Raw genomic sequence first — 12,341 nt, 5'->3', positions numbered from 1 at the left:
CACAAATGTCGATTTATTAAATGTCGACCTTTGTTTTTGATTTATTGTAAGGAAATTGAAGGGTTTGGAAGGACTTTGAGGAGGGCGAAGACGAAGCAAGCCTTGTGTATTTAATAACTTCAAAAGTTTACTGTCCGATTAGACCTTTTGGGTTTTTTGTTTTTGTTTTGAGTGTTTTCTTTTTATTGTGTCTTGTTTGACAGCACCGTTTATGTGTTCAGTTTGAAATGGATGTTGAAGTGTGAATTAATAAAGAAAGCAAAAGAAAAAAAACATGGTCATTAATTTAACAATATATGACCTTTTGCACCGACGTCACGTGATCACGTGACTGCCCTATGAAGGACGGACGGAAGGAAATGACTGTTAAATGGACGTGACCCGGAACGACTTTGTATTTTAGCGGCTGTTATTTTACTAACTAAAAGTTGTTATTACTTCAACCGAAGTTTGCCTGTCAGTCGAAGTGGCACATTTAGTCGGGACTTATAAATCGCGATATTTACTTAATTTGGAGATCGCTAGTTTGAAAACAGCCCATTACCCTTTGTCGCCTGCTGTTTTTACCAAGTTCATCAAATCGCCGACTTTGCCGGAATTCACAGCGCACGACCTACATGATGTAGTCAATGCAGTATCTCCTCCTTACACCGGCGCTGATTTAAAAGCTTGTCGCTGGCGCTCTCTGGATCACTTTTTTTTGTTTTTTTTGTTGACACATGTTAATAAACTGAAGTAGCTGGACTGGTTCATTGCTCATCTCCTGTTTGTGTGTCAGTTCGTCCGATGCCGAAATGGAAGGTCACTTCAAGGTCATCTTCCTGTGAATGCAACTGCGTCATCACTGACAGTCCCAGAATTGAGTCGCAGGTCCTCTTCTGCACTGGTGGGCTTCATCTTCTGTCAAATTTGCTGCCTTAAAAAAAATAATAAACTCATAACTTCCTTTTTGTTGTCCCCTCGACCAGGCAGTGACTTGTGTTCTTGTTGCTGCATTGATGCCATCAGCTTGAAGTTGACGGTAAACTTTGAATGTTGTCGACTCGGCGAGCTTTTCCTCGATGTCTTCCAATGTTCTGCCGCAGGCGCCGAGGAACATGGCGGGCTTCCTGGCGTTGCGGCCGTGTGAGCGATTGGCCCAAATCCCACAAGAGTCGTCGGATCCTCTTCTGTGCAGGTGGCATTCATCATATTTCAAAAACGTTTGCTGTACAACAAGTTGACGTGACTCACTGATGTCGTTTTTGTCGTTAGGGCCGCACGATCTGCTCCCGCTGGCTCGCAACTTCACCTGGTGACAACAAGGAGACAGCAATCAAATCATACAACTTCAAGTTGTTGTTGTTGTTTTAAGTTTGTGTTGTTAAAAAATAAAAAACATTCTGTTTTTTTTTCATTTTGTCATTTCAACATGTTGTTCTCTGCAAAAAAACTAAAAATTTAACAATTTCAACTTTTCTGAACTCTTCTTGTAACATTAAAAAACTTGTCTTGAAAAGTGTTATAAAAAAATTCTTGCTAAATGAAAGGGTGTGGCCCAACTGCATGGTGGGCCAGCTCCCCCCACCCGCTCACTCCGCTCTGCTGACTCCACCCATCACCCGCACAAGACCGCGCCTTCGCCAATCGCTGCTGCCCCGCCCTCTGGAATTGATGCTGCATTCGAGGAACGCACCGACGGACTACAATGTGACGTCACTACAATGGCGACCCCTTTTGGAAAACACAATTTACTCGAGGTTAAAACTAGATAGCTTTCTTCATTCATAAATATACGACATAACTCCACGTAAAACAACGTCTCCCTTCGTGAAACTATATGTTGAACTACTGAACTGTATGAAATGCTTATGATATAAGATAAAAACAATAAATTTGCTGGAAGTCAGAATGAGTTTTGAGGACCAAAATAAAAAGACAAATTTATCACTATCCACCATTTTGGTTGTTTACTTTCGCCTCGAACACTTTCAGGTCGGAACTGAAAAAGCAACTCGGATAAATTTGGACCACCCTCGAATACAACAGCATTAACTCATCCCACAAGGCATCAGGAATACTGACTCATTAGAACATTTTCATATGCTCAAACAGGATTTTCTTGAATCCTGCTGTTATTTTTTTGTACTTATTATTGTTTTTATCTCACTTTCTCGTTTTTGACAAGTAGACTAATAAACACATTTTACATTGGACAATAGTATCGTGTCTCGTTAGTTGATCTAATACAGTCAGCCGAGGACACGCTAAATAAGAGACGAGGGTTCTTTTTAAACAAAAATATACTTTTAGAGGATGTTGACATTGTTAACATTTTTACTGTTTTACTTTATATTTTAACCATTTTGAATTTATTTATAACTGTGTAGATGTAGGTATAATTATGTTAACTCAGTATAGCTCAATGAATAGTATTGTCTATTGTATTCTTATCTGTCTCTCTCGCCTGAGAAGAGAAGGGCAACAAGTTTCTTTTTTATATTATCTAGAAGGGAGTATAGCCTAGTACCGGTCTCAGTCGGTCGAAGAGAGTCCAAGGACAGGCTGATGTATTATTGTTTATTTCTAATCTGATTTATACCTATGGGAACTTGCTGATGGGAGGAGAGAGGGATTTTCTTGTATTCACTGATTTTCAATAAATGTACTGTGTGCTGGAGGAGGAGACACACTTTTGAACAGAACACTGCTTGGGTGACTTCATTTGTGTGATCAGAAGCTTCTGATAATGATACCTTTGCAAAGGGACTTCTTCACCAGAATCTCACCATTCAGTTAATTGAACACGCAAAGAGTAGAATACAAATATTGTCCACTCTAACAAATGGTGACCTCCGACGCTGAATTCTAACGGATGGTGGTATTTTGACGATTTACAAGCTGCGGCGTTCCCGGACGGGCGGAATTTCTGGCGCCATATTAATTCCGGTAAGTGGAGATTTTTCTCCACGTAGAGAAATTCTATCTGTTTGGAGGCGCTATAGCCGGTTTTTCGTCTTCTAAATTGTCTAAAATTTTAAATGAGATCTGTGTGAACAAGTTGTAGTTTGATGTCGTTCTATTGAGAGTTGGGATTTAATCCTACGACATTGAACTGGACACGTCGTGAGGTGGTGCATTTAAAAGTGACGTAAGTGCACACCTAGAGATAGCGCTTTTTTGATGCAGGATGAAGTAGTGAATTGATTTTTGTTGTTGTTTTGTTTTGTTTTCGTCTCGCTACGAAGAATCCTTAGACCATAATATATATTGAATAAAAGGGTTGCCGGATGACGTGAGAAGTCTTTCTTCCACTAAGGATCGCGAAGATTATGGTAGCGCTCTGCTTTTTTAGCAGTTTGGCCGATTGGGGACTAATCGATATTTGCTCATGACTCTTATTGAGAACGTCCATTTACACGTAATAATATTTTTGAAAAAGCGCCTGTTTGAAATTGAACAGTATTGAGGGGTCCAAGTTGATTACAGCGATAATTGGATTTTGTGTCGCTGTATTTGCAATCGAGAGATTACGTGATTTATTTTTAAATTATGGCGCTTCTATTTTTATAGTTTTGAGGTCAGGATTACCGTATGGATTACTTTTGTTCTACGGTTTAATTCGATAGCGCGTGACAAGTTATTTTGAAAATAAGCGCCTTGCAAAAATTTTGCAATATATTGAGGACAGTTTAGCTCAGCGGGATTGGATAACCGCTGTGTATAAACGAGAGGTCACGTGATTCTTATGTGTGTCTGTTGTGTGGCCATCTGTGTTAACCTATTGAACTATTATACTAAAAGTGAGACGTCACTGTATTGATAAATATTAATACTACTTGCGTAGAATATAAACCGAAAGTGAAAAGTAAAAAACTACAAAAATGGAGGGCGATTTCGACCGGGATACAGAATGGTTTGACCTGAATGCGCTTGCGGTTCATAGCCGGAATTTGTGTTTGGATGTACAAGTTAAGACTGCGTTTGAGGTTGCAGTCGAAGCAATGCCCGAAAAACATCGACAAAAAATGAAAAAGCTAATAATGGATTGGATAACGGCGGGCTGTGATAAAGGGTGGCTTCCACCTTTGACATCCACTGTTTGTTTGGTAGCTTTGATGAAAGCAGTGGAATTTGCATGCGTAAAAAAACGGCTTTCGCTGGACAAAATGGTACGTCAGACTTTTGTATTTTCTTTGAATGGAAGGAGAGTTAGACAAAATCGGAAAAAAGTGGATAAAATGATGAGTAATGCTAGACTGTTGGCTTTGGGCAGTTCCGTAAAAAACGCTCGGGGGGCTTTAGCAAATGCTGGTAATGATGTAGTGGCTGAATTTGATGCTAAAATGACTCCAGCGTTTGTGGAGCAGTTCACGGGTGATTTGTTCGAAGCTATTAACCCGTTTACTAAATTACCGTACAAAACTGCGGTTCAAATGCCACAGAATTTGCAAGCGCCGATTTTAAAGGTGGTAATCTCGATGTGGATTGGAATGGTGGAAAATGTGATATAAATTCTCGGCCAATTCGATCTAATTTGCAGGCCGCGGCAGACGGCTTAGCAGCTGGCGTAAGCGCTTCTGTGAAACAATTGGAGAGTAAATTAAACGAAATATTGATGATGAAGAATGATCCGCAAGAAAAATTGAACCAAGCGGGTGCTTTTATTGGGCCGCGGCGTTTATTGACCGTGCTCTTGTGGACTTTTCTTTAAAGACTGGCCATTTGCCAAGTGATTCTGCACTGTATTCACAAATATTTCGAGCTGCAGTGTTAAAGGGTGTGCCTAAGTCTGTTGTGCAGGCTATGGACGCGAATCCGGATTTGCCTGGAACCGACCATGACAGGTGGTTATCTCATCTGAAACAGCATTTGAGAAGGTATGCAAAAGATGTCGAATCAAAAACTGAAAAACATTTAAGTACTGAAAAACAATTGGCGATTTTACAATTGCAGACTTTAAAAAAACAGGAGGATTTTGTTCCTCCGGCTTCTACTGGAATGTCATCATCTGATAATGTCATGGGAGAGTGTGTTTTGTATCAGTCAGAGCCTTTTCCTTACCAAGACCAGTGTTTCAGTTGTGGCCGTTCTGGGCACTGGGCAAATGCCTGCCGGCAGTTCCCACGTGTGCGAGGAAGGGGGAGGCGTCAACAGAGAGGACGAGGCTCCTACCGGCAAAGGGGACGTGGCTCATGGGGCCCTTCCACACGCCCGACTGCATCACAACAACAACAATACCCTCCTGTGCCTTATCAACAGCTCCTGCCGCCACCTGGTGGACAGTTTCCGCAATGACTGGATCCTGGATTCACATGTCATGGCATGCAGGAGCCAATGATTGACATGACGGTAGGCGGAACTGTTTTTTCATTTATGGTAGATACTGGAGCTCGACATTCTACCATTATGAAGTTGCCACCTGACAGTACGCTCACCACGGATGGTATTTCGCTCGTTGGATTTAAGGGAGAACAGACTGTTTTGCATATGACATCGCCGATTCACACACAGTGCTTCTCACAGACTTTTTTGCACGAATTTGTCTATGCTCCGAATTGTCCTGTGAATCTTTTGGGAAGGGATCTTCTCATAAAAACTGCTCCATTGATCCAGTGTGGGCCGGACGGAATTACACTTCAGTTCCCAGACGGACACACTCATCACTGTAATGGTGAATCTTCATCCAACGTCTCCACCCAGTTTGCAGTGATGCCTCAAAACGCCATGACATGCACCCCTGCTGACATCTACTGGGCAAAGATTGACACTGATTCTTCCGGCTGGAGGGACGCTGAGAACTTTTGGAAGCTATGGTCTTCTTGGGTGAGAAATCTAAGATCATATGAGATGGTTTCTGACTGTATGCATTGCACATTATTCTATGACAGGAGAAGTGATGAGATATACAGTGAAGCTTTTAGTACAGTTGTTGACAATGCCTGGGAGTTGCGTGTCGGTGATTTGTTTGCAGGAAAACCCGGTGTGGCATTTTCTGTTAATCTGACTGAAGAACAATCTCGATGGTACAAGATGGCGGAGCCACCTGATGAATCTATGCTGGCATGTCATCCTCATATTTCACTGATGGTGTCATCCCGGCATACGGCAAAAGATTTGGGTCCATTTGTCCTGGCCTGCACAAGAGCAACTGATTGGCAACACTCTATACACACAGATTTATTGTATTCCAAATCTCTTGATGCCTATTGGATTAAATCTGACTTGTTTGCCTCCATGTCTGTTTTAGAACATCAACTTTTGGATCGGCATCATGGAAGGGAGACATCTGACAGCGAGTTTGCTGGTGACATGTTGAGAACCTTGCCTACTGCACTGTGGTCTATTGACCCGACTGATGTAATGTTGCTCCAGTAACTTTTGAATTAAAACATGACCCCGTTTGGGTGCAACAATATAAAATGAAAAATGAAGGGCGACTTGGCATCTCAGTAACAATTAAGGGTTTGCTGAAAGCGGGGGTCCTTTGTAAAATTGATAAGTCTACCTATAATACTCCTATTCTCCCAGTGGAAAAGAAAAATACTGGTAAATTTCGAATGGTGCATGATCTCCGAGCTATTAATGCTAAAGTTTTGACACCTGCACTCCCGGTGCCAAATCCGCATTCTGCGCTGTCACAAATTACTCCATTGCATACACATTTCACCTGCATTGATCTTGCAAATGCATTTTTTTGTATCCCTCTTCACCAGTCTATGCAGAAGTATTTTGCATTTATGTGGAATGATGAGTGTTACTCCTATACCCGGCTACCACAGGGTTTTGTTTTGTCTCCTGGAGTTTTCAATGCTTCCCTTCGACAGCTGCTGTCAACTCTCCAACTTCCTACTGATGTTCTTTTGGTGCAATATGTAGATGATCTACTCCTAGCTGCACCATCTGAGGAGTCCTGCCTACAAGCTACACAGCTCCTTTTGAGCCACCTGGCTTCGGTGGGTTTGAAGTGCTCCAAAGACAAACTCCAAATTGCCCGACCTCAGGTTTCCTTCTTGGGTCGACTTATATCAAAGCGTGGAACAGGTATCTCTCCGTCACACAAAGATGACATCTTGCATCATCCCAAACCGACAAATGTGAAACAAATGTTGGCTTTTCTGGGTCTGTGTAACTACTCCAGACATCATGTTCCGGATTTTGCGGAACTGACTCACTCTCTCAGACAATTAGTGAATGAAAAAGGAATGAGGAACCTGTCGCATGTTCTAAATTGGACACAAGCTGCTGAGAACTCTTTTGTTCTGCTGAAACAGTTTTTGTCATCAGCAGCGGCTCTTGTCGTCCCTGATTACAAAAACATGTTTTTCCTTGATGTTTCTGAAAAATCCAGCAGTGTGTCGGCTGTTCTTTTTCAGAAGGGGGAAGATGGTAATAGACATGTTTGTCTTTATGCATCAACACCTCTTGAGAAATATGAACAGCACTAGCACTAGCTCGCTTGATTCAGAAAACATCTCATATTGTGCTACATCACCCGCTTACAGTACGTACATCACATAGTACAGTGCAGTACGTAACCAGCCAAGTAGTTACTATGACGGGGGGACAACAGAGAAAGATTGAATCAGTCCTGACACAACCTCACATTTTGTTTGTACATGAGGGAATTAACATGGCAGAAGGCATGTTGGAGGGACAATCCCACTGCTGCACTCAGCATGTTTTGGAAGAAAACTCACTGAGAAATGACCTTTACGACATCCCAATAGACGACGCAGAAATGACGTTATTTACTGATGGATGTTGTTTTAAGGGTAATGATGGACTCCAGTCAGGTTTTGCAGTAACACAGATGATTGGAACAACTTTTGACTTGATAGTGGCAGATAGACTCACAGGGCCACAGTCAGCTCAAAGAGCAGAAATAGTGGCAGTGACAGCTGCACTAAAGATAGCAAAAGATAAAACTGTAAACATTTACACTGACTCGGCGTATGCACATATAGTGATACACACAGCCATAAAAGAATGGCAAAGAAATGACTTCATGACTGCTTCAGGGTCACCGATCAAACACCATCAAGATATTTTTGATTTGAAGGACGCCTTGCTATTGCCTAGAGCGGTAGCTGTGATTAAATGTAGGGGACATTCAAAAAAGAATGATTTTGTGTCAGAAGGAAATGATTCAGCAGACAAGGCGTCAAAACAAGCAGCGGGCTACAGCCCAACACTTCAATTGATGGTGAGCAAAGATGAATTAGGACAAGAACTAACCATAGAAACAATTAAGCTGTGGCAGGAGAAGGTCAGTCCGGAAGAACAGAGTGTGTGGCTGGCAAAAGGCGGACAAAAGGATGAAACAGGTATATGGCGGAAAGAAGGTAAATATATCCCATCGCAGAAACAACTAAAAAATCTCATTTCTGAAGCCCATGGACTGTGCCATGTTGGCACAGAGGTAATAATGAGACGATTATGTAACTGGTGGCATCCTTACATGAGACAAATTGTTAAAAATGAACTGCAGGACTGCAGTGTTTGTAACAAATTTAACAGTAAAATAACATCCAAACCTCCTCCTGGCACTCATGATCCAGAAGTGACTGCTCCAGGACAAGTAATCTCAATGGATTTTACAGATATGATTAAACCAGTGGAAGGATACCGATATTTGTTGGTAATTGTGGATTCCTTTTCCGGATGGCCGGAGGCATATCAATGTAAATCTGAAACAGCAGAGGTTGTGGTAAAACATTTGATTAATCATTATATACCATCACATGGGTTTCCCAGGAAATTTAGATCAGACAATGGGACTCATTTCAAAAATAAACATCTACAGGAAGTAGAACAAGCATTGGGGCTAAGACACACTTTTGGATCAGTTTATCATCCTCAATCTCAAGGACAGGTTGAGCGAATGAATAGAAATATTAAAGAAAAATTAGCTAAAGCACTGGCCTCGTCAAATTTGAATTGGCTACAAGCCCTTCCTATTGCACTAATGAATGTGCGAATGTCATTAAACTCAGCTAAAGGCTGGACTCCATTTGAAGGTCACAAAAACAGACCATTTCCGGCTTCAAATACGCCGCTGGAAGAGTCACACATTGAAGGACCTCCAGTACTAAAACAATTAGTATATACATTTTCTAAGCTAACAAAAAAGTGGCCAGTTGCTCCTTTAGAAATAAATGATTGTGAATATGTGTGGTTAAAGGTGACTAAGAGAAAATGGTTCTTCCCCAGATGGACGGGCCCTCACCGGGTAACTGAAAGAACGTCTTGTGCAGTGCGCTTGCATAAGAAGGGGGACACCTGGTACCACCTGTCATCTACCAGGCCGGCCGGGACACCTGCTGGCTCAGCAATCCGACCTGCGATCACCGGATGTCCCGACCTGGGAGCCACGTCAGCTGAATCCGTGCCCGGTTCCGGAGCTGCCGTTTGAGGACAGCTGCCGTTTGAGGACATCAGCCGTTTGAGGACATCAGTCAACTAAGATCAAATCAAGTGCCTTTTTCTGGGCAATCATTTTACGAAGAGTCACATTTTCGGGCAGAAAAATCCCGGTGACATATCGAAGGTCTCGGCAGTCTACCCGAGACCTTAAAAGAAGAGACGAACTATTGCGACACTTTTTTCATTCAACAAAGAACTTCATCACGAGATGGCTTCAAAGCAGAAACATATATCCGTCTGCTGCATCGCGACATTTCTTCTCATATTGACTTGGTATTTTTGTCAGCCTTTTGACACAACTTTGAACGCAATTACAACGTATCGTATTAAGCGAAGTATTAATTCTCCATATAATCCCTGGGTCATATTCTGGATTTATGATAAATCAATTGCTGTGACAGTTGCTCCAAATACAAACACTTCTGTTAAAATTCCTATTAGATCCTTAAAGGGATTTGGTAGGGGGAGACAGACTAAGGGGGGGGATTGGATAAATTACTGGTGGTATTTGACAGGACATGTACAACGAGATTGGAATGCTCTAATAACAACACAGGATGGACGATACTGGCGTCCGGGAACTAGTGAGGAGGCAATCTTCTTTAGCAAAAGAATAACATTGCGTAAAATGGGGGGTCGACTCTATATGACCTTTACTTTTCCAGAAGGAAATTTACGGTCGCCTAACACAACAATTGATAACGCCTCCTGTTTTGGATTTCTGTTGTGGGCCTGGTTCTCCGGACATGACCCATATTTCCCCATTTTAGTATGCGTAAATAAAACAATGAGTAAATTAGAACAGCCAAAAATGACTAACTACACAATGGAGAGCGGAGTGGAGGCGTTCAGCGTACCGACTGATGGAATAGTTGAGAGGTTCCGTGTTACAACAGGATTTTCCGGGGGCAGTAACAATTGGCTATTATTGGCGAACGAAGCGGCTCGTGCCTCTGATAAAAATAACTGTGTGGTATGTGTAGGTCCGCGTCCTTTATTGAGAATCATTCCGGCTAAAATAGATGATCACTGTGTAATGGAACTAATGAATAAGACTGTCCCCAATGTCAAATGCTCGCAATGGGATAAGGTGTATCCCCTCGTCGATTGGCAGAAAACTAAACCAGTATTTTCAAACACAGTTGCAAATGGAAATTTTTCATGTATTAAAATGACAGGTATTGGAGAACAGTTGGGGGAACTAAATTACATCACTCAGTGCGTGTCAATAGTAGATGTGGGACAGAAGTTCCAACCACGATCCAGGGCGGACATATACTGGTGGTGCGGTGATAACAGAATATTTGATAAGTTGCCTTTAAATACAAAAGGATATTGTGCCCTCATAACCCTTCTCATGCCAGTACAAATCTACCCCATCTCTATTGATAACCTGTTACAAATGATTGATAATTGGGAACCAAAACTTCCTTCTTTTCAGAGGACCAAACGACATTCTTGGCAAGAGCAGAATGTTCCCACCTACATTGATGCAATTGGAGTACCAAGAGGTGTGCCAGATGAATACAAATTAACTGATCAAGTACTCTCAGGATTCAAATCTATAATTTGCTGGTGGTGCACCATAAACAAAAACGTAGATAGAATTAATTATATACATTATAATGTACAAAGGCTAGGAAATTGGACTCAGTCTGGCTTTGAGGCTGTACGCGGCCAGTTAGCTGCTACATCTTTGATGACATTCCAAAATCGAATTGCACTAGATATGTTACTGGCAGAAAAGGGCGGAGTTTGCTCAATGTTTGGAGATCAGTGTTGCACTTTTATTCCTAACAATACTGCTCCAGATGGAAGTCTGACAATTGCAATTGAAGGGCTGCGAACACTCAATAAGAAAATGAAAGAGCAATCCGGTGTAGATACTTCTGTATGGGATAATTGGATGAATGTGTTTGGCCGCTATAAAGCTTTGATTTCCTCAATTTTGATATCTGTGGCTGTTTTCACTGCGTTATTAACGATTTGTGGATGTTGTTTAATACCATGTATTCGTTCTCTTTGCCAAAGACTTATTATCACTGCTATTGAAAAACATGATGTACAAAATAAGTCCTCTCATATGATGGTGGCTTCTGCTAAACCATACGTGTCTTCTATCGCATCCAATGAGAGGGACGAGGATCCTGCTGGCATCTTTTTGTAAAAATGTTTGTTTTGGGCTCTTTTTAGAGCCCAATTGAAGGAATGTTGACATTGTTAACATTTTTACTGTTTTACTTTATATTTTAACCATTTTGAATTTAGTTATAACTGTGTAGATGTAGGTATAATTATGTTAACTCAGTATAGCTCAATGAATAGTATTGTCTATTGTATTCTTATCTGTCTCTCTCGCCTGAGAAGAGAAGGACAACAAGTTTCTTTTTTATATTATCTAGAAGGGAGTATAGCCTAGTACCGGTCTCAGTCGGTCGAAGAGAGTCCAAGGACAGGCTGATGCATTATTGTTTATTTCTAATCTGATTTATACCTATGGAAACTTGCTGATGGGAGGAGAGAGGGATTTTCTTGTATTCACTGATTTTCAATAAATGTACTGTGTGCTGGAGGAGGAGACACACTTTTGAACAGAACACTGCTTGGGTGACTTCATTTGTGTGATCAGAAGCTTCTGATAATGATACCTTTGCAAAGGGAGTTCTTCACCAGAATCTCACCATTCAGTTAATTGAACACGCAAAGAGTAGAATACAAATATTGTCTACTCTAACAAGGACCATGCAGTAAAAACGTGGAAAGTTGAGCACGAGTTACTTTTTCACAACACGTCGCCACTTTTCTTCAGCTGACCTACAGGTAGACGGGCAGCAGCCGACGTAGAGATAACATTCCTTTAGTGTGGACGCCAAAATGATCTATTAACGTAACTTGAAGGCGACCATGTACTCAAAACAAAACAAAAAACGCCAAGC

At 41.5% G+C, this 12,341-nt stretch overlaps 1 protein-coding gene and 1 long non-coding RNA gene across 2 annotated transcripts; both read left to right on the top strand.

Annotated features, from left to right (window-relative positions):
* The first annotated feature begins 709 nt into the window (after positions 1-709).
* Positions 710-1,390, top strand: LOC147157873 (uncharacterized). The gene is made up of 3 exons (XR_015091441.1): positions 710-886; positions 969-1,177; positions 1,255-1,390. It is a non-coding gene; the product is annotated as an uncharacterized LOC147157873 (long non-coding RNA).
* A 3,603-nt stretch (positions 1,391-4,993) lies between these two features.
* LOC147157872 (uncharacterized) lies at positions 4,994-6,217 on the top strand. The gene is made up of 2 exons (XM_086063468.1): positions 4,994-5,805; positions 5,954-6,217. Exons 1-2 carry the CDS (start codon positions 5,305-5,307, stop codon positions 5,984-5,986), a joined length of 534 nt encoding a protein of 177 aa, XP_085919594.1. The 5' UTR covers positions 4,994-5,304; the 3' UTR covers positions 5,987-6,217.
* The last annotated feature ends 6,124 nt before the right edge of the window (positions 6,218-12,341 follow it).

This window comes from Leptonotus elevatus, chromosome 19, assembly GCF_054856555.1.
Source record: "Leptonotus elevatus isolate MCC_2025b chromosome 19, RoL_Lele_1.0, whole genome shotgun sequence".
Lineage (NCBI taxonomy): Eukaryota > Metazoa > Chordata > Actinopteri > Syngnathiformes > Syngnathidae > Leptonotus > Leptonotus elevatus.
Note: the sequence above shows the minus strand (reverse complement) of the source record. Positions and strands in the feature narration are given on the sequence as shown.

What these genes read in the sequence shown, in the direction of transcription:
- LOC147157872 (XM_086063468.1), top strand. Translation starts at nt 5,305, where the DNA reads ATGCAGGAGCCAATGATTGACATGACGGTAGGCGGAACTGTTTTTTCA. An exon ending in GGAAGCTATGGTCTTCTTGG is followed by an intron (nt 5,806 to 5,953) that starts GTGAGAAATCTA and finishes ATTTGTTTGCAG; the next exon opens with GAAAACCCGGTGTGGCATTT.